This window comes from Grammomys surdaster, unplaced genomic scaffold (genome assembly GCF_004785775.1).
Source record: "Grammomys surdaster isolate TR1022 unplaced genomic scaffold, NIH_TR_1.0 274, whole genome shotgun sequence".
Taxonomy (NCBI): domain Eukaryota; kingdom Metazoa; phylum Chordata; class Mammalia; order Rodentia; family Muridae; genus Grammomys; species Grammomys surdaster.
Genome location: NW_021604715.1, coordinates 408995 through 432201, shown reverse-complemented (window position 1 = coordinate 432201; position 23207 = coordinate 408995). Strand labels below are relative to the sequence as shown.

General features: G+C 40.7%; 1 protein-coding gene across 7 annotated transcripts in view; it reads right to left on the bottom strand.

The window, feature by feature from the left end:
• The window catches only part of Fhl1 (four and a half LIM domains 1), a 58757-nt gene that overhangs the window by 3548 nt on the left and 32002 nt on the right, over nt 1-23207 (bottom strand). For 2 of the 7 annotated variants that reach the window (XM_028776915.1, XM_028776916.1), the window contains exons 3-4: nt 1594-1775; nt 458-632 (exon numbers count right to left, since the gene is read on the bottom strand). In XM_028776915.1, coding sequence (XP_028632748.1) covers nt 458-632; nt 1594-1749 — 331 coding nt within the window. In that variant the 5' untranslated portion in view covers nt 1750-1775. Of the gene's footprint in view, nt 1-457; nt 633-1593; nt 1776-3202; nt 3253-9935; nt 10048-23207 lie in introns of those variants that run through there. The other 5 variants (XM_028776914.1, XM_028776919.1, XM_028776921.1 and 2 more) reach the window with 5 other exon arrangements.

The following is a 23207-nucleotide window of genomic DNA, read 5'->3' as shown; positions in this document are numbered from 1 at the left end:
GCAGTCAGTGGCCTCCCTCAATCTATCTGAGTGCTACTTGCAGTCATGCCAACCCAGGGTTCTGTCACAGGTGGGGATCCTGACAGGACCATTTAGGAGAGGTACCTGAAGCCCCACTGCCCACCTCCACCATTGCAATGACTTAATAGTTTCACTAGGGGTCTGCCTAACCCCAAAAAGCCTGAGGAAGAAGCATGCATGGATCACTTACTACACCCAAAGGAGGAAATGCTACATACTTTTCACTTCATTCTCTTGCCACAGACTGTTCTCTCCAGTGTTCGTTAGTCTCCGAGTGTGTGCGTGTGTGCGAGCATATATATGTACGCATATATACATGTATGTATATGTGTACATATATATGCTAAAATCTCAAAGCAGCTTCCAGCAAAGTTAGCCCCACCATGACAAGCAAGCACACAGCATGTCTGCCCTCAGGGTGGGGGGGGGGCAGTACCTGCCACAATGGCCTTGAAGCACCCTTTGCACCTGGGGGAGTCCTCCCGAGTGGCGCACTTGTTGCACAGGATCTTGCCATCCTTGGACACAAAGGTCTCACTGGCCAAGGGGTGAAGGCACTTGGCACAGCGGAAGCAGGTGTCGTGCCAGTAGCGATTCTTATAATGCACCTCCTGGACATCAAGCAGAGCAGGGTGGCCACTGTGAGGGCCACTGGGACCAGTGGCGGTAGCCTTACCATCAGATACCAGGTTGTCAAGGGCCAGGTAACTACTCACGCCAATGTCAGCCCCCTCCATGCAGGGGTGGCCCTGTGGTGAGTGCTTTTAGGAGTACCAGGAAGAGTAGTACTGTAGTGAAGACGAAAGCCTCCCAGTTCCCAAAGTACATAAGAGTAGGGGGGGAAATCTGAAATCCAAAAGGCTCCGGAATCTCAAACGGTTTAAGGGTTAACAGACAGATCTCACAAGGAGAAAAGGGCACATCTGGTCTCATGGGCCAGGTCACAGTCACAGTGTCAAAGCACAACACACAGTTTATTCTGTGTCCCTGGGGAAAATAAGACCCTTCCAGTCCATTCAGCTACAGTGCATAGACGCCATTCCACACACAGTAAAAGAGGAGGAGGGCAGAGGCTATGAATGTGAGGGAAAGTGTGCAGCAGCTGGAGGATGCCCAAAAGGGGTTGGAGGGAGAAAAGGGAAAGGAGGAAAACCATATAATTATATTTAATTTAAAAAACAAAAACACTGTATAAAATCACCTTCAGGCTATGTAGACATGAAATGTAAAGGAATTTTGTGTTTAGACTTGAATATCATTTGAGTAGCCTTCATTAAATATGTAGACGTATTATAAAATAAGAAATCCAAAATCAAACACTTCTATTGCTAAGCATTTCGGCTAAAGGCCATTCAACCTATACTATGAAAGAGCTGGCGGTGCCTTAGCAGGTCATTGAGTCCAAGGCCCATAGTATATATTTTTTAAGCTAGAGGCATCAGAAACACCTGCCTCAGGTACTTAAGGCTGCTGTGAAGAGAATTCAAGATGGCAGCGTTGCTGGCAAGGCTGCAGGAGAACACCTGAAGCCCACCCAGCCTGCCCCGTTCCCCCATCAGCAACAACAGTTACCTTGGCATCAGCGCTTATGGGCTTGCGGCATTCCACACAGGTGTTGGCACAGAACTTGTCAAAGCACTTCAGGCAGCAGTGACGGCCGTCCTTCTGCACATACTTCTTCCCCTGCAAGGGGTCTCTGCAGTAGTGACAGTCGAACTTTTCAGACATGGTGCCCACCTTATAGCTGGAGGGACCTGTAGGGGAAAGCAAGCAGAACAAATGAGTAAGGGAAGCACAAGGACGCTCTGCCACCGAAGGCCCTGGAGGTCCCAGTGTACTGCTGCCATGTAGCTAGGAAAACCCTGAGTCCTCGGGGTCCAGCTTCCACTTAAGCCTGGTTAATTACCAAGTGTCACAGCAACAGATACTTCACTATGGCTCCCAGGAAGAAAATGCCTCTGATTTGAACTCTAAGTATCACATGGAAAGGGCCAGTAACTCCCTAAAGACCTGTCAGAAATCATGGTGCTGGCTCAGAAGAGGCAAGTGGGCCAGACCTTAGGCTGGCTGAGAGATTCATCCATTGTTGAAAAGTAACCAAGAATGGAAAGGGGAATGGGAGGGTAAGGTGGGGCAGAAAAAAAGGGAAGGCTATTGGGCAAGGCAGGTTTACTGTGTGCATCATAACACGAGTCCACGCAAGGTCTACTGGCTTGCACAAACAGTTCAAAAAAGTGGGGCACAGCAGGGGCTGGGACCACTGCTCCAATAGCTGCTCATCACACAGTAATCCAGAAGCCTCCCTGCCAGCTTTGACCCCATATTCTGTCACCTTTTAGGGTGGGGGCAAATATTTTCGGGTGCTCTGACTTACTTCCTGTCTATACAGTTCTATTAATTCGAACAGAAGCTTAACAGTTAAGTCATTACCCCAGGAACACATGCAGCCCTCATCAACTTGTTTCAAATGTTTAAATTAAATGGACTTGAAACCGCCAGAAGCAGCTTCAGTCCTTGAAAAGATCCCAGAGAGTTTTGCCCCAGATATTTTCCTGGTGGCTGAGGTCTGGGCAACAGGCATTCTCGCCTGGCACAGGCACATTCTGCAATTATGAATGATTTGTCACAGTGAAGTACAGTTCTGTGACACTAAGAATCAAATCTCTCTCAGGTCCAGACCGTGAGGGCTAACCTAACCATCCAAGTATTTCCTTTTGACATATCTGCTGTTCTAAACAGCAAACGTTTTAAGTATAATCTGGAAAACTGACCTTTGCAAAGGGCTAAGCCAATAATTCCAAGAACCTCCTCCCTCCAGTCCCTTCATATGAAAAAACTTTGCTCCCCACCAGCACCCCAGCTGTGCCCCTAGACAACTATAAGTAACAAGCCTACAGAATCCCAGAGCCACGCTAAGGTCTTCTGCTGCCAGTTCCTTTCCCAAGTCATTTTTCTAGAGAATCCTGCCACCAGGAAGGGTTTCTATTAGTTCCCAATTTCTTTACTCATATGCTAATTTTCTTCTCCCATTAAAAAAGGAATTTGCATAAGCAAATAGACAGCAATTATTTAATTTGTGTTAGAAACACAAGAACTGAAACCATTTGAACTGCAACTATTCATCCTGCATGTACTTTAGAAAAAGAATGGGGAAAGAAATGAGCAGTTGCCTGCTACTCACCGCAGCTCTTCCACCAACTGAATGGCCCTACACTCCTGCTTTGGGTTCTATTCCCAGTTTTTTTTTTAAATGCAACCACATGTCCAAGTTGTTTGGATTCTGCTGCCATAGGCAACCAAATAGCAGAGTGAGCTAAGGAAACCACACCCTTTGTCTGGGAACGCGCTCGCTCGGGCTGCTTGGGCTGCTTGGGCTGAGGCTGGTGAACTCTCACTTGGACTGTCAGTCTCTTATGCTAGTCTCTCTCCACAAGGGAAAGCAGGGCCATGGAACATACACAATGGCCACTGACACATCCACTATCCAGGTCCCTCATGTCAAAGAACTGACATAGAAAGTACATGAGTGACAGTTTTGTACAACAACCTTTGCTTGGCACAGTTGTACTGCTGTCAACAGGGACAATGAGAGACTAGCTCTTGCTTGTGCTTTTCTCTAAGAATCCTAGCCATGTTCCCTGTGTATCTAGGTAGACACAAACTACATACACACAAGCAAGCCCAACTGATCTCCTTGAGTTACCCAGTTACTGTGAGGCATCTGTTCCAACTTCTTGTGGCCTACAGGTACAAGTACCTGTGACCATGATTGCCTGTGGAAACCCCTTTCTGTATGTTCTAACCGGTCTCTCCCATTTGTTTACTTCTGCCATGTGGAAATTGTCCAACAGTTGGTTGTACACATCAACAAAGATGGGCTTTCCTGCTAAGACCTCATTTGAAAAGCCAACTGATTCTTTAGATGCCAGGTCAGCCTGGTGGTATCGACCTGTAATCTCTGCTCCTCAGGGGAATTATACAGAAGGATCCTAGGTTCAAGGTTATAGAGGGATTTCAAAGCTAGCCTTTGTGACTGAATCAAACTGCCACCTCATGATTTTTTTTCTTTTTTTTTTTTAAGTTTTAAAAGGCTGAGGATAAAAGGCTAGGATCCCTGTCTAACATACATGAGTCCTTGGTTTTAATCTTTTAATCCTTTAAACCATAAACTAAATAAAACAAGAGAGTAAGTACAAGGAACTCAAATGATCAGTGGCTCTAAGTGCCAATGGCAAGGAAAGAGAATTGGTGCAGCACAGCAATCCTATCATCCATATCTGAAAAGAATCATTCTCTCTTACCAAGCTGTCTATTTCTTGTTTACTATCACTTTCTTAATGTCTAGAAAAGTCATAATGGATTCTAAATATTTCTCTATTTAAGAACTGTACTGATTCCCACCTAAAAGGAGTCCTACCTTTTGGTACTGCTGAGCCCTTCCTTTATGGTTAAAATAGGTGCTGACATCACACAAAAAGAAATCAAATGCTAGAAAACACAGCAGATTTCATTTATAGGTATCTTGGGGTTTTGTCTTGACTTTGCTTTTAGACAAAGTCTAATGCTGTAGCCAAGACTGGTCATGAACTTGTCATAAACCTTCTACTTTGACCTCCTAAATGTTGAGATTTTTACAGGCATGAGCTGGTATTTACAGGTTTTCAAGACAAGGCTAGTTACAGTATGGTTCAGAGTACCAGACAGATACCTGCCAAACCTAGGAGCAAGGTTCCAGCCTTTTGACAATGTGACATAATGCTGTGATGTACGAATCTGCTGAGTCACACTTATAGCTACCCTGGGATGCATGTAGTCTGCAGGTTGCAGGCTAGACATGCCTATTCAAAGTGTATTAGAAATATCCATCAATGAAAATACACACCTCCAGTTCATTCCTTTAGCACAGGCTCATAAAGCACACCAAAAAGACAGTAAAAGAGCCAACTCCAAGTTTAAGTCCTAGTAAAAAAAAGTCCTCAACTCTCAGTACTTTTAAGTTTTAGCTTTTGGCAGTACATCTTTTTGGTTTGTTCGTTTTTTGTTTTTGTTGTTGTTGTTGAGACAGGATTTATAACCTTGGCTGCCTTGGAACTTGCTCTGTAGACCAGGCTAGACTGGAACTTACAGAGATCCATCTGCCTCTGTCTCCAGAGTGCTGGGATTAAAGGTGTGTACCACCACCATCTGGCTATATTTTTCCATTTTAAAAGCAAGAGAAATAAGGATCTCTTCAGATTTCCCACCACAATATACGTAAGACCAGATTCTATACGCAACTGGAGAAGACAGATTTCAAAGGGACTATTTTTGGACTGATTTTTAACAGTTGACTCAAGTCATTTCTATGTGTGGAAACAACTATTAATCAATATAAAATAGGCATGTCTAGGAATGTTGGCTTTCTCCTCTAATGCACAAACAATTTGGAAATACTTAAAGTATGTAGTAATGTCAAATATATTAACTTTATTTAGCAAAAAGTCTAAGTGAAACTTTGGGCAACCTAAATTATCCAACCTCTCATTGTTTCTAACTATATGATTATTTGGTACAAAACTATTTCAAACCCTTAAAGCATATGCTTTACTGCAAAGCTGGAGTAATATATTCCTACTGGTGAGATAGTCACGACACCAAAACCTCACATAAAATACAGGGAATAGTTTCGAGACAAAAACATTCACAGGAATTAACATCAGGTACTAAGGACAAACAACAACGCTGGTACAAAGGTTCCTAAAAGAGAATACATGTCCTAAGTGGTGGGTGCCAATGAAGATGGAGCCACACTTCAGAATCCGTGGCAGGGAGAAGCTGGCAGTTTACCCCTCACCTTCATTGGAAATCTCTAGACAAGAAAGGAAAAGGAACCTCCATGGTGGGGTTTTGTCTACTCTTGCTGAGTCTCATGCTCTTCTGCATGAGAAGTAAATATATCCCCTAAACAATTTTTAAGTACATGCAATGTTCAACCCTTTATACCCTACAAACTTCTAGACACATTTGCTTTGACCTATAGTGGTTTTAACTTGGAAAGGTCATCTATCATTAAATGAAAGTATTACTACATGCAGTGACAATGCTACTTCCTTATTGCTTCTTCTGGAGACACTGTGTCCTAGGGTATCTCTCTGATGAATTTTAATCTCAGTGTGGCCTTCATCTGTACATGGAAGTGATGTTTCTGCCACTATAATAGATGCCCAGGGACCTAGTTCAGGACCTTATATATAGAAATTATTCACTGTGCCCTACTGGCAGGCAGGTGGGAAAAGGTTACTTCTAAGCTTCTAAACTTCGGTGTGTGAACAGGCACTCAGAATGGATGCTGATCCAATGATCTGAGCCTCTATTTCTAGGCAATATTGACTTTCCTTTTGGGAGAACTTTTTTCTCTTTCATGAACCGAATTCTCTTCTACATTTATGGGTAAATGAACTTGATACTATGTCCTGAGTTTAAAACTCACCTCCCATTATCCCAAGGTCCCCAAATCTAGGCAATACCTTTCAGCCACATGAATTGTCATCTGATTTTTCTACGATATCTTTGGTACAAATGTGTTTAAGGAAAGCAATTCTGGATGCCTAGCTTAATACAGTTAGAAATCTAGCTAGGGAATCGAATGGCACCTATCCATTCTAAGGTGTCAGTCTGACTTTCTACGCCTGCTTCAAAAGACCACATTATTCTTCATTTAATAAGCATGTTTCCTCTTTCAAAAAAAGAAGGAAAACTTGATTTATCCCCAACATGCCAAGAGGTACCTACAGAAACATCAGTATCTCAACACAAGAATTTAGAGGCTGGGGGTGGGTGGGTGGGTGGATCTAACAGTTAAATGCTTGTGTGAGCATGAGGACCTGACTTTGGCTCCCTAGCACCCACATAAAAAGGCAGGTGCACTGGTGTGTACCTCAGGAAGCAGGGACAGGACAGTCCCTGAAGCTTGTCCTGGCCAGTCAACCTAGCTGAACTAATGGGCTCCAGGTTCCGTGAGAAACCCAGTCTCCAAAAATAAACTGAAAACACCCAACACTGACCACTGGCCTTTCTACAAGCTCACATATGCACATATGGGGACACATACAGATAAGTATACACACAAACACTCTTTCTCTTACGAAGTCTCATACAGATGTATATAGACACTGAATCATACATATATCCAACTAATACTTAGAAACAAAGAGCAACTGCGTATGCACTAATTAAAGTACTTTTTTTAGTGTACACCTGTTAGAGAAGATTTGTATTTCACGAAGTCTTGCTTGGGGTTTCATATACTTGCTAATATTCATTTGTCCACTCAAACCAAGTGGTTCAAATGAACATTTCAGGAGAAAGTGAGTGCTCTATCTAGGCACCCTTCTTTCTCTGTGTGCTTTGCCTGACTGCTCTGACCACACAAACACTGAACACCACCCAGAGGGAAAACAAAAGCCAGCTCGTTGCTCAGTGCAGCATGTCGGTGCCATAGCAATAAATGTTGGCTTCCAGAGAAAAGGACATAGTGGACTCCTCAGGACAGTCAACAAATAGAAGGAAGCCCCAACTGATGAATAGAACAATTGTGTGACAGACATGCTAACACACACCTGTAAGTGTTGTCACACACTTGGGAATAAACACCTAAATAGTTTCAAGGAGATGGAACTTATGAGTCATAGGTGAAAAGCTGCCTCTCATCAAATTTTGTAGAAAATTCACCAAGAATTTATTATTGTTGTTGTTGCTTAAAAATATAACATGAACACAGTGATTCAATGTTACTGGCAATGTCTCTAGAATGCCACATTTGGTTAAAAAAATTGAAAGCTCTTTCGGGTCACTGACGTAAAGATAACACCATTTTAGTTTATGTCTGGTGTAAGAAGGGCTGGATATGTAATTATTAAATGAAACCATATCTGCATTTATTCTTCCATCAGACAAAGCTGTGGCCTACTACCACTCTGTCTGTGTGGGATTTTAAGAAGGCACTTTACTCCAAATCCTGTCCTCTTTCCCCAACTCTCAGTTTCCATTTTTAGCACTGAAAGGTGGGGGAGGAGCAGCAGGCTCTTGGCAGACAGAGGCAGGTGGATCTCTGTGAATCCCAGGACAGGCTGGTCCACGGAGTAAGTTCCAGGACAGCCAGGGCAACACAGTAAAATCCTGCCTCAAAAAAACAAAAAGGCGGGGGAGAGGGCAGCTGGCAGGTGTATGAGGTAGTTTGTTGGCTTGTGGAGAGAACTAGTAACTGTAGGATAATAAGAAATAACCTGAATTCTCTCTACACCCTTATTCGTGGACCCTGACTTGAAAAGCCAAAGAGTAATAGGAATTAAACTGATTTTTTTTTCAGACAGAAATGTTTAATGCTGAAAGTATACACCTTTGTCCTTAAAATGTCTTGCTTGTGTGGATGGCTACTAAAAATAAGTCCAAATTCAAAGATCTGAGCCTTCTTGTTGCTCAACTGAAGCCCATTGTAGAACAACACTGAGTTTCCTCCTGTGAGGGCTTCTCTCTCCTCTATGAAAGGAGTTACTCTCTGCTTCTAAGGACCAATGAACTTATCACAATGCAAACTGTTAGTTCTTAGTTTGTAAAATCATATGATAAGTATAAACAATTGTTCTAACAATTTTGGTTTTATTTATTATTATCATTATTATTACTATTATTATTGTTATTATTATTATTTTGTTGTTACCACCAAGAGTAGGTAATATTTTGAGGTAAGCCAATTGTAACTAATCTACCAGTTGATGTTGGGTCAAGACCCATTAGGGAAACTGGTCCAGCTGATGAGTTGGCAGATAATCACCACCTCAGACATGTGGTACCCATCCATGTTTGTAAAACAATCTTTGAGGGTTACAGAAAAATCATCAAACAGCTTTTAAACACAAAGAAACAAAGCAGAAAGTATCTATTACTTAATTCATGTGGGCAACTCCCCTGTAGTATATGTGCTTGGAAATACTGACAAAGGAAATTTCTTCAAAAACTATTCCCACTGTCAAAAATACCAATGGGCAATCCCAAGCTTCAAACATAAAGCTTCCAAACATAAAAAATAAAACAATAAAATAAAGAGCCCCCTATCTATCAGTAGTAACTTTGTCCCTTAACCTGAAAGTCTGGAGTCAGGAGCAAGTGTTTGGTTTCTGCCCAACTATCGTCACCAGCTCCAAGCAGGCGAGCTGTTACTTGGGCAGAGGGCAGCTACATTCTTGGCTTAAGGGAGTAACAGAGACAGGACTGGGCTTCCATCCTCCAGCCCCTATTTCACAGGCATCTTGTTTAGGGCCAAAAGGCTCCCTAATACCAAGCTATAAAACACGAGGAACCCCTCACTCATGGTCTTTAAGGGACAGGAAACTTTTTCAGCTAAGAATAACAAATGCCATGTTTTCCATAACAAAGAGACCTGTAACGGATTCTTTAGAAAAATTAAGACTATTGTTCAGTAAAAGGGAAGATGTGGTAAGTCATTTATGGATACTTTTAGTTACAAATATAATCCCCCTGCCCTCTCCATACTCAATCTTCCTTTCCCTAAAGCCTTAAGTTAGACTTCAAGGACTGTGGAGATGAATGACCCAAAATTCCTAACTACCCGAACCAAACAACAAACACAAAATCAAACTTCTGTCCTGATATCTTAGTTTCACTAGACATCCTGAAATGTAAAATAAAGTTAAAAAAACAATACTAATAAATAAATAGAGCACCTAAGCTTACTTGAGGAAGAATGCTTTCATCTTTAAATCAGAACAAGATCAAAACAGACAGCAGCCAGGATTTACTTACCATTTACACAGCACTAAATTCATTCAATCCCAAATTATCTTTTAGATCAATGACAGATTCATTGGCCTGAAACAACTGTCCTCTAGATAAGAGAAAGAACAGGGAGTTTTTACCTGAGTGTCTTTGAGAAGCCATGGCTCAGAGGCCAAGTTCAGGAGCGGCACCTAGACCCGTCTTCTCTCAATCCCAGATGATAACGCTGTGGCTCATTTGTGAACATACATTTAAGGGGAAGCAGCTCACACAAAAATAACCAAGAGCAGATGTCCCACCCCTCCCCTGAGATCACAACCTTAATCCCACTAGAAAATTCTTAACCATTTTAGGTGATCCAAGGGAGAAGAATAGGACCCAGTAAAAATACCAAACGCTACATATAAATACCTGTGGGGCTACTCAGCATCCAAATTAGCTTCAGAGCCAGAAAGGCCACATAGAAAGTCATCCCTGGACCGGGATAAAATTGGACTCAGCTCGGACATAGCTTAATGCTGAGCCAACCTTATTAATTTACTTTATATGCCACAGGAGCTTGCCTTTGGTCCTATAAATAATGCAGATTTGTCCTGCTACTGATGAAAGTAACAATAGGAGATGGACTTTTGCTACCAGGGTAATTAAAGGAAAACACTACAACAAGAGGGCTTAAGAGCATTATGGACATTTAATGTCTTCCTGGATATGTACCAGCAAATAGCAGATCACGGAAACGGAGCAATTCTAGGCACTCTAACCTCAGCATCAAACAGAACAGAATGCTATAGATCCTACATATGCTCACCCCTTGATACATCTACAATAGAGACAGTCGGTCTTACAATTTTTGCTGCTATAGACAGTGATAAAACATGAATAAAGATATCAACCATCATACATATAGTAGCTCCACATGACATCATTGCCCGGACACTGGTGATTGTGCACAGGTTCTAAGAAAAGCCTCAAAGTTTGTCTAAGACCTTTCCTTTGCTCTGGCTCCCATCTCACTGCTGTCCCCTGTACCTCTCTGCCGGAAGCCTCTCCCAGCTCTTCCTCTCCCCACGTCAAGTCTTCAAGCAACTCCAAGAATAAAGTCTCTAAGCACACAGTTCTAACTGGACGCATCTTGCTCCCATTCTCTCCCTGCTAACTCTCCCCCAATCTGATGTTCCTTCATTTCTATAGCCCTTCCAAAAGGAGACATCAAAGTGACTTCTCTGTTTGTTTGTTTGTTTGTTTGTTTGTTTTTCTCATTCTTTCTTCTGCTCTGTGTTAGTGGGCTCATTTAGAATACAACTGAGCTCCCAGGAAGTACTGAAAAGCTGTGTGTTCGAGGAATACACGGAGACAAGCCAAACGTGTCAATTAAGCCTCCAAAACACAGTCTCATCTAGAATGTAAAAGGTGGCTTTGATTATAAACTCCAGGAAAGGGAGCAGACTTTCACTGAGGGACAGGCCCTGTGCTAGATACTTAGCAAGCACTATATCTTGTCTGATTGTGTAAGCTCCAGGCTGTTCCTAAGCACGGAGTACGCAATTGAGATGTGGCTAGATGGGTGAGTGAGTTTGCCAATTATTTCTCTCTTCAAGCTTTCAAGGAAAAGTTTCTCAAAAAGATAACTAAAATGTCTATTTACTTACTCTTGCTTATCTGGAAACTGGCATAAAAATAAAATTCAGGATATTTAGTTTTTAAAAAAAACAAGCCTAGGAAAATAAGATACGTGACATTTTGCTCTCTTCCACACCTTCCTAGATATTTCCTTGTGCAGGATGATAAAATTATAACAGACTGACTAGTTACAACAATACCACACCCTTAAATTCAATGTAGACTGTTCAACTAGGAGAAATGTTCTTACTTTATTAGATGATTAACTTTTACGAATCTTAAACTTTAGATTTTAGTGGGGTATTCTTTTCAGTAGTGTATTTTAAAATATCCCCTCTTAAAAACGCTGTGAACGATAATCTTTGTATAGCTAACACTGTCTCATAGGACAACTCTAGTTTCAAGTTTGACACTTGGATGTAGATTTTATAGCAACTACGGCAGTTCATTTAGGTGTTGGCTCATTTTGAAAAGCAAATACAGATTATGGACATATGGCTTCATGAAGTTGGCAAATACACTTGGGTCTATTTTGCCTCAAATATAAGAGAACATATAAAGATAAGAGAACTACTTTGTGGTCACTAATCAATGATGACAAACCAGTGTGATATGAGTGCCCAACCTACTATTGCATTTATTCCACTTGCAACAAACACCAACCATGTACCCTGGCTTTCCCAAGAGACTTTATAAGACAAGACTTCCATCTGCTTGGACACTGGCTCCAAATGTCAGTATCAACTCTCACAAAATTAGACCTTTCAGAAAACTAAAAGCATTCCAGGATATTTTTTGATGATGTTGTTGGTTACCTTACAGAACTTGATGGTGATGCCCTCTTACAGAAGATATTACATACTGGAGTCTTAGAACATTGAGAAATCAAGCTGATACTCACCTGTAAGCTTCATCCCTACTGGGGAGCTTTCACAGTGCTGGAAGGTACTATGCACACTACCAGAAGAGAAGAGTAATCACCGTCTTACCCAGCTATGAACCATGCACGCTCCAATAACAACTGGACTGCTATGATCGGCCTAGTGGGGCAAGAGTGTCATGAATGTTATGGAAGTAACCAACCACTTTATGATTATATTTAAGTCTCACTTCAGAAGCTGAAACCCACAGCGGGTACCATTATTGGGGCTAAGAACCTACAGCTAGACAGATCATAGACCATAGGAGAGAACATACTACTATTACTCTGCTATATGGGCATAGTATTAAACTGACTTCTAATGGATTATCATTATAGCCATGAATTAGTGCATCTCTCAACCCTCATTGGAGAATCTTTTTGCAGTAGATGATGAACAGAGAAACTCCACAACTGGTCAAAGTCTAGAGGCTAATACTGAAGACTGTTCAGTCCTAAATGGGACATCTCCACCACATCCCCTTTCCCAAGGTTTACAGATCTTTGTGGAAGAGGAAAAAGAAAGACTGTAAGAGCCAGGGGCCATGGATGGCGACCAGGAAATAGTGTTTTCCAGCTACAGCACAGCATCTGCATTATGAATTCAAGATACCACATATAAAATCCTCACAGGCTCTAGCCAGAAAAAAATCCCAGCATAGAGGGAGAAGGGTAGATACTAAATCCAAGCACTAGCTGAGTAACTGTTGCCAACTGATAACTGCTGGGAGAGGAAGACTCATTTTTCTTTAAGGATGTGGCCCCTGGAAGGTTGACCATGCTTCAGTGGAAGACCAAACATCTAAGAGTATATGAGTCATATAGACTGTAGTTGTTGGTTTAAAAATACCCAGACAACACAGGGTCAAGGGAGTTGTATCTGGAGGATTTTAGAGATAGACATACATATGATCAAGATATAAAATTCTCAAAGAACTAATTAAAATTGAGGATAAAAGAAAAATAAGATTTAAACTTTAAAAATCTCCTTTTCCATGAGGAAAAAGTGATTCCTCAGTAACAATGGTTAATGGTTCAGACACCTTAACAGCTACTTAGCAGATACTCAAGCAGTCACTAACTTCATTGGCATTTGAGTTGATGTTATTATCCATCAACAGTATGATACAGAACAATCTCTTTGACAATCATTGTACTGTTTACAAAGTTGTACTGTTTACACTGTTGGGCAAGTTGGCTGGCAGTCAGTGAACAATTCTCTTTGGCACCTATCCTGTGCTAGCCAGATCAGGATGACTTCTTATTGAGTGCTAGGCATGAAATCTCTTCAGTCCCCTCTAGCATGTGATCCTCTCAAGACCATTTACATCAGTTTATGTACTCATTCTTGTCTTCTAACAATTCATGGATATACTGCATCTTCTCACTGGGATCTAGCCATGATTACACTACTCCATCCATTCACCTCTCTTACATGAAAACCACTTGTTCAATAAATATCCTCCTATTACTATGTGCTCCAAAGTGATTTTCTAGACAGGAAAAATAAAGTATAACCCTTACTTTGAAGTGTTACCTGAATAAATATACAAGTTATTTCCATGGAAGGCAGAGCATGATATTACAAGAAAGATATATAATGCTAACAATATTTATCATTGGCAGAAATCATGTCAAGATAGGGACCAGAAAACACGTGATATAGATCATAGCATCTATGCCATGACTTCTTCCTGAATGGTGAAGACTATACTGGGCAAAGAAGGGGGAGAGGCTATTCAAAAAAAGGTAGAATGTGGGTCAAGTTATGAGAGGAATACGAGGCCCACTCAAGAAGTAGGAGTAAGTCTGGTTGGGAGAAGGCTGTTGGAAGCAGAGTGGTAAGGAAGTAATTCAACCAAGATTAGAGGCTGGAAAGCCAGAGCACACAGGGCTCAGTTTTCAATTGGTGCACAGGAAGAGTATGACCCTAGTGATATAGGCAGAAATAAGGGGAGGTATCAGAGGAAGAGCCTAAAGGCCTCGAAGAGTACTGTGTTTGACCAGATATTACAGGGCTAAATGAATATGAGGTGCTGGCAATGGGAACAGAAAGGAAAGACTAGGTAGAAGGGATATTATAGGACAGGAAAGATGGGGGTTACTAGTTGCAGAGGAAGGGATACAGTCAACAAGCTACCTGCAGTTGAGATTCTGGGTGAGCAGAAAAATATGGAAAAGAGCTGCACTTCATCCAGTCCTCTACAGCACCACTCTTCTGAGACAGCAACAGCAAACACACTTTAATGGGGTCTAGCTTTTCAAGTCAAGAAAGACTGAATGTAAGACCACAACGGAATCTCACTTGTGAGAATTCTCATGCTGCAATATAATCCCAGACTCTATCTCTCAACTGCCACTGGGAGGATCACACTTATAAGTTCAAATGGGTGAAACCCAAGAGTCAAACAGCAAATTCAGTGACCCATTTGGCCCACGTATATCTCAAGAGCGCCTCCTTCTACATAGTGTGACTTGTGGTCAACCTTCTGTCTTACTCTATTTTCTTTTGACGCAAAACATTTTCCAAATTACTGAAAACTTACTCAAACAATTAAATGCCACTAGTCACGGCCAAAATCAAGAGCCTAATTACAACCAAGAATGGAGTCTTGGTGATTTCAACTTGAACTGTTATATATTATTTTATTCTTGTCTACTACTAATAAATTAATACACTGTAAGTTTCTTTCAGTTTAATTTTGTCAGGCTTCAAGTCTCTCCACCACCATTTCTCCTGAGTGAGTCTAAACACAAGATTAAAGCATCTCGTCATGCACTGTGATATGATATGATTCAATGTTGACCTGGCCAGAGTAGTTTTTGCCCTGTGTACTCTTGCCAGAAATAAGTCCAGAGCAGCTCCAGCCATCTCGAGTTCCTGGCAATCTTTAAGGCTGGAAGAGCCCTATTGCCAACTGACATGTCCAATTTTGCAATGTCACTTCTTAAATGTCACAATTCCCAGCATACCCACGAAAGAGCAAAATGAAGGAACACTCTGGGACCACACAAATGCCATTTTATAACACAAGAGCCAAATGAAAGCCCAGAATTATGCTTGCCCACAAGGTCTCTGAATCTCAGAGACAAGACAAGACGGCTATGAAAAGGAGAAGACCTAATACAAATGATATAAGATATATATAAAAAAAACTAAATAGCAAGGCAAATTGAAAATGCCACATAAGTGTATTGAAGATAATTTACTTTGCAATTCACCATGGCCCAGGGTTTCTTTATAATGCTCACATAGGGATTACAAAGGAAGCATATGCCATGGTGTCTATTCTTTGATTTCACAACCATATCTAACAGATATTCTTTATGAGCCTCTGTCCAGACATCACCATTAATGTAACAATGAACATACAGTGATTAAAGGAACGCTTTATGGTACTCATTTCAGATATTAAAACAAATAAACAAAAAAAACAGAGGTGGCAGTTAAAAAAGAAAGAGAAGACTGGAACAAGGAAATAAGGAAAATTTTAGAAGAAAATATAATGTAAATATAGACTCTCAGATCAAAAGAAAATAAATGTCTTATGAATCTGGTAGGGATAAATCTTTGTCATATTTTAGGTGTTAAAATTCTCTCCTAGTCTATTTCTACCAGCCACTTGTGATCTATCTGTTTTATTTCTCTGTTGCCATGTGCCATGATTCAAAACACCCTTTCAATCATCCCCAGTCCTGGCACTTACCAAGTCCACCTGTTATGGGCCTTTCAACCTTCAGAGAGATGTTAGAGGGCTAAGCATTCCATGGTCCTGTTCTATCATTTACCCAGCTATCCTAAAAGGGAAGAAGAACAAGCCAAATAAAGTACCCATGCCTTTAGTCTTTCTTTGGTAGCGGGGCTGGAATCTAGAGCCTTGAACATGCTGGGTAAGCACTCTATTACGGAGCTACAACCCTCCCCCTCATATCTTTACCCTTAGTGCTGACAACTTTGATTGACCGCCTTGATTAGAAAGAGTCCATAGTTCTTCGCAAGCCCTCCTTCCTTGTGAGAAATATTCAGACTAGTGACATATAAGCTAGCTCTCTTCGTTTTACCAAAGGACTATGGTGACTATTTTACACTATTATGCATTCCTCTACTTAAACTGTAACCAGAGCATAGCTCTTGAACTGAAGTTTAGTGGTTGAAGAAACTCAGGAGTGGTTGTGTGGGGTTTTCTCAAAAGAGAATCAGAAAATGTGATGGAGTGTGAGAACAACAGGAAGAGCCCAAGAAGTACCTGGATGCCACGCAGGAAGCCCCTACTTTGTTAGGTGCTGGGGCTAACTATCTTGATAGTGGAGCTGATCTGGATTTGTGGCAAACTGAAAAAAATCAGAGGGCTAAAGCTCGCTTGGCTTCTATCTGTCTCTGTTTGCCCCACAAATGTCTCGACCCAGACTCCACCCAAGAGTACTTACAAGCACATCCAACAGGCACATCCAAGAGACTGGCAGCCCACAGTGACTCATGTTGAGGGCAAGCAAGAACAACTTTCTGTGGAAAGAGCTATTCTGCTCTGCCATGCCAGACACTATTTTGTGAAAACTGACCTGGTGATCTTGGTGTGTGGTCTACCAACAGAATATGGCTCCAATGGGTAGCTTGTTTTTCCTGACAGCCAGTCTATATATGATGAGAACAGAGATTCTAGAAGGACCAGAATACATCACAGGCCAAGTCTGGGGTATTTTCATTTGCATAGAGTATTTCATAGTCATGCTGAAAATAATTTCCAACACAAGACACTGTTCTTCATATATAGTCAAACTGATTCCAATAAGGAGTCTTTACTCATTATAGAACCAAACCTGGGAATGAGGTTTATGATAAATGATGAATGTGGTCCCTCATCGTTGATATTTATCAACAGAGACTAACTCGGTTCACTAACCCTGAGATTGGGGACAATTATGTGAGCTGGAAATAAAACATAGTAGATTCTCTCATGTGGCACCAAGAGTCTAGTCAACAAAACCATAACTCTGGGTGACTTCAAAGTGGCAGTTGACACCAAGCTGTAAGACAGAAAGACTAGGTTGAAGGGAGGAACGGGAATGGGAATCCAACAGAACAGCTGACACTTCAGAAAAAGAGTGAGTAGTTTCAGATCTCCTAGAGTTGAGCAATATCTTCTCTATGGCAGTCAGCAAGCACACTGAACACAATGGAGACAACACAAGGATGAGCAAACAGGCCTTACAGAAAGGAGTGCAGTAGCACTTGGAATAGCACACAGTAGGAGAGTACAGGCTTACTCACAGGCAAGGCCCTGGGTACAGTCTGTTAGCACACCTCAAAAAGGATCTTAATGTGGCAGAAGCTAGTAAAGGACATATACTTAGAAAGGCTGTCACATTCACCTTAACTTAGCCCATCTTGTTCTCTAGAGTTTTATTATACGCATATACATGTTTTTCTTGCATGTTACATATGTCTACCATGTGCATGGCTGGTACTTGTGGAGGTCAGAACATCTCACTGAACCCCTAGAACTAGTGTTACGGACAGTTGAGAACCACATGTGGGTGCTTGGAATGAAAATCAAGTCTTCTGGAAGAATAGCAAGTGCTTGCAACTCATGAATCACCTCTCCAGCACTATTCATATTTATTTTCAAGCAGTGGAACAATCAAAAAGAACAAATATGGGAAGTATGCACCTCTTGTACATAAAGCCAGATTACTTGAGGTATGAAAAATGAGACAGAGTAACTAATCTAATTATTCTACTGCATTCATGGCCTTTCAAATAGCATGAATTGAACAGAACTTTCAAATCCCTCCATAAAAGCAATTTAAGGCTTACTCTTACATGAGATTAGTTCAACAATTAACATCATCATCTTAAAGAAAAGTAATTGTGATTTCCTCCAAATGTAATATGGGTACATCTATTTTATAAAGTTCAGGTAAAACTAATATATTGGCTGATGGAATAGACTCTGGAGTCTACATGGAAAGTCTACCTTTAACACTTTCTGATTGTATGACATAAAAACATTTTATTTAACTTCTCTGTGATTCAACTTGCTCATCTAAAAAATTGAAATAATAATTGGACCTATGTGATACTATTCTTATGAAAAATAAAGCATATTTGTAACTCAGGACAATGACTGACACACAGCAATCACTATATATTATTTATATAACAACACTGCAAAAAAATGTAGTTGTCCCAAACACCAGCTTCCTGCAAGTAGAATTTATTAAGTTCACCAGTTCACAGGAGGTATGTGGAAAGGAGATAAGAGCTTGGGATCCTGGCCAAGAGCCTGGTTTTAAAGACCATGGGCCTGAGAATAACTGGAGAACTTGGAGCAAAGTTCAAAGTCCTCAGGACTCAGAGGAATGAGGGCTGGCACCAGAAAAGCCCATAGGCGAGGACTGCATATCCAAACATGAGTAAGAATGGTTTCTGAACAAACAAGAGAGACCAAGTGACAACAAAGCTCTCTGGATTCCCAAGGACATGACTAGGTAGATGGAGGGCACCTACCTAGTCTTGGGGTGACTACAGGTCTTTCCTATATCCTTCCTACAAAGAAAGAACCCAATTAACAAAGAGGATGAGAAGGCCTTTCTTGACCGGAGTTTATAGACTTTTCAAAATGACTTCTAAATGTGAATAAATAAGGCAGATTAACTGTGCTTCATGTGCATCTCAGAACTGAAGTTGATCTCTCAGCACCACCAACAAAAAGAGGCTACTGATATCTAGAATCCAGCTCCAGGATGCAGACCACAATTACACTCTATTAGCCAATTTCCAATGAATGTCAAGGGAGTGCATATCAAAGAACTATTTAACTTAGCCATGTATAGGACAGACTCATCAGTTCAAGTAAGATAAAGTTGCCAGTGTTGGATCACAGCTTGGGAAAGTATGGCAAAGGTCTCAAGTGTTAGAAATAGGCACTGTTTGCCCTATACATAATCAAACACACACCAAAGACATCCTCACATGTCTGTGCCGAGATGAATTCTAGGTTAAAAGGCAAGAAGAAGAATTTTCTAACCAACCTGTGGACAGGACACATGTAATGATAGCAACTGGCTCTCTACAGACAGCAATCCACAATGAGCCAGGACCTAGGAAAGAAGGTGACTATGGAAAGAAAAACTATATTGCTGGGCATACAGAGATAAACCAAGACTCCTAAAGCTAATCTAATCTCCTCCTTTCTTTAAACCCTGTGACTCAACAAACAAAGAGAACAAATGAAAAGAGACAGGAGCAATGTACAGCTCCTGGGAAGTAATAAGACAAGAGCAGCGAATGGCTGTGAAGAAAGGGCATGGAAGGAAAGACTTGTATCATGTCTTCCCTAGACTCCTTTCCAAACTCCCATCACCTCTCTAGTGGCAGAGCCTGGGGTTATTTTACCCATACTTCTAGAAATCAGGGATTCATTTGGCTTAATGATATTCCTCTACAAGATGAAAGGATCGTTGGTAAAATGGTAGTAAAAGTAGCCAAAAGACTTCAAGTCTTCTGGAGTTACCAGTATAAATATTTCAGAATGACAATATTTCTTACGTAGAAAACTCAAGAAAGCTGTGCATGATTTTTACATGTTCACAAAGATTGTTAAAGCTTCCAAGTTCCAGACTTTACCAAGTTGGTCTTTATCTATGGAGATACATGACAAAAAAAAACACAGCGTAAGAACCCACTTTCTTAATACACATACTTCAATGTGTCTAGCATATTCTATAGTTATATAACCATCCATACTATCTAACTCCAGAACATGGTTATCACTCCCAAAGAAGCCTGGTCTTAGTCACTCTTCTTTCTCCCTACCAACTCCTCACAACATACTTGCTGTCTCTATACAGAGTTGCCTCTTCAGGACATGTTATATAAGTGGGATCATACAATATTTAGTGTCCTCACTAACTAGTAATTTATAACATGACACAAGCTAGAGTCATCTGAGGGGAGGGAACCCAAATTAAGAAAATGCATCCATAAGATCTGACTCTGGGGTATTTTCTTAACTAGTGACTGATAAGGGAGGACCCAGCCTATTGTGGGTAGTGCCATTCCTAGCATGGTGGTCCTGAATTCTATTAAGAAAACAGGCTGAGCAAAACAGTGTGAAGCAAGCCAGTAAGCAGTACTCCTCCACAACCTCTGCATCAGCTCCTGCCTCCAGGTTCCTCCCTGTGTGAGTTCCTGTCCTGACTTCCTTCTATAATGTGCATTGCTTAGAGAAGTGCAAGACAAATGGACCATTTCCTCCCCAAGTAGATTTTGTTCATGGTGTTTCATCACAGCAACTTAGACAACTGGTAGTCCATGTCCAATCCCTTTCATTATTTTTATTCCATTAGCATGATATTTTTAAGGATGTTAAAACATCAATTAATACTTTATCCTATAGCAAAATGATATTCCAATGTATAGATGCACAATATATTGTGCATCCATGTATTAGCTGACACATTTGGAACAGCTCTAGTTTTTTAATACAATAAGTAATGCTACTATGAGCATTTTTGTGTGTGTGAGAATTTTTTTTTAAATATGTGCTTTTACATTTTCTTATATTTGTTAATTTAGTGGGCTATGTGTATACATGCAGAGCTCAAAAGACAACTTAAGGGAGTTGGTTCTCTCTACATCGGTTCCAGGAATTGAACTCAGGTGGCCAGGCTTGGCAGCAAGCCCCTTTACCTGTTAAGCCATTTCACCAGTCTTTAAACATATATTTGTTAAAAAGAGAAAATAATCAGGCATGGTGGTAAACACCTTTAATCCCAGCACTTAGGAGGCAGAAGCAGGTAGATCTCTGTGAGTTTGAGGCCAGCCTGGCCTACAGAGTGAGTTCCAGGACAGCCATAGTGAGAGTCTATCTCAAAAATAACAAAAGTACAAGAATATATAATGAAAAGTTATCCTCCCATTGCCTGTCACCAGCTATCCACTTCCCCTGTGAATATATACCCACTGCTATGTTTGAGATAGTTCATACCATGTACCCTAGGCTGGCCTTAACCTTGTGCTCCTCCTACCTCAGCCTCCACTGTCTTCTGAAGTTTCCAGAGACACTAGGGATCTAGGAAGAAGGTAGCTAAATAAGTATTCCTTATCCTTTTCACTCTTTTGTAACAATACAAATTAAACAGAAAGAGGCCATGAATTTGAGAGGGAGTTTGGGGATGTCAACATGGTAAGAGCTGCAGGCAAGAGAGGGAGAAAACTATATATATTAATTAATCTTTTTTAAGTCTATGGGTATTTTATTATATATTCAGTTCTTTACCTTGCTTTTTCTGTTTATTTTGTTGCAATTTCTATTTCGATTTAGGTAAGTATCCATGCCAATACATAATGAGCTTCCATATTTTAACATGTATATAGTATGCAACCATACGGATATAGTACAACTGAGTAGGTAACTCCACTGTTTCCAGATACTGATTTCTAGTGTTTTCTCATAATAAACAATGCTATAAAAACATATTCCTAAAAGATGGGACATACCAAGAAAAATGTAGCAAGTCAAGAAGACTCAGCTACACTAAAGGGATGGGAGTTTTGATTACAGAGAAAGGAAGAGAGAAAAGCAAATGGATATAAGATCTCAAAAGGATCGGGTAACACCCAAAGCCTAGTGAGATGGCAAGTTATTTCTGTGCACAAAGAGAAGATGCCATCTAGAAATCTCATGCCAACGGTGCTTAGATAACCTTTAGCTAATAAGCCGCCCAGAGAGGAAGTTGCTTTTGATTTCCAGTATATACATCCTTTTCAGCAAATCAAAGGACCTTGCCTTTGATTTTAAATAACTTTAAAACATACAACTTAGCAAAAAGCCTATACTTACCACATACATATCACATGCTCATGCAGAAACATGCCAAGAGGTATTAGTGGCAATAGAGAACCTACTTTTCAATTAAGGGGGCGTGTTGGTGTTCACTAACTCTTTATGTTGAAAAACATTAAAGTACTTGGCGATCAAGTGTTCATGTTGTCTTCTTTATCTATTTAAAAAAGGAAAGGTAGCCTCCCAAGTAGGGATTATGATAGGAGCAAGTTGAGCTGGGCAAAGCCCTTCTGGATGATGAGACTGGAGAAGTACCACTGCTGCATACCACCAAGAAAGTGCACAGCTCTGAGTCACAGGTCTGACCTTAAAACTGCATGCTGGGAAAAACAGAACAACAACAGCCCTGTTCATTATGTAAGTCTGTCATAGAATCTTCAATTATATCTAAATTTTCAATTCATCCTGTAGTTTTTCCTACTTCGAAGTCAAGAGGACCTTGTTGCCCAGAGCCTCACAGTTCAGTTATTACTGAAACAGGCGCTTGCTTTTTAAAGGTCATAGAAGTAACCAAAAGAAAGGACGAAAGGTCCTTTACTATTTGTCACTGATTAAGCCATTTCTGCAGCTACACAAATTAAACATCACCAGCCCCATTACTCCAATTTCACATTGAGCATCTTTATTTTTTTTAAAAAAAAATAGCTGTGGGTTGCAAGAGAAGGATCGATGTTTATAAATCAGTGTAACCAAATGGATTTTTTTTAAAAAACCAAACACGTTACCCTTAAGGTTCAGGGGTCTATGAGGAAGAAGAGAAGGAAAGGGTGTAAGAGCCAGAGGCGGCTGGGTGACCCCAAGGGAACTGTAGTTAGAGTACACACAGCCTGGCTATGTTTACCAGATGTTAATATGAAGTGTTGCAGCAAAACAGGAGTATATAAGGATAAAAAAATTCCATTACTCTTATTTCCCTTCAAACTATCTTTCCATTTACTGTCACAAATTCATAATTAAGCTTAAATAAATTGCCATACTGGATAAGGAACTATACAGAGAAGACATGATTTCAGAAATATAAAACA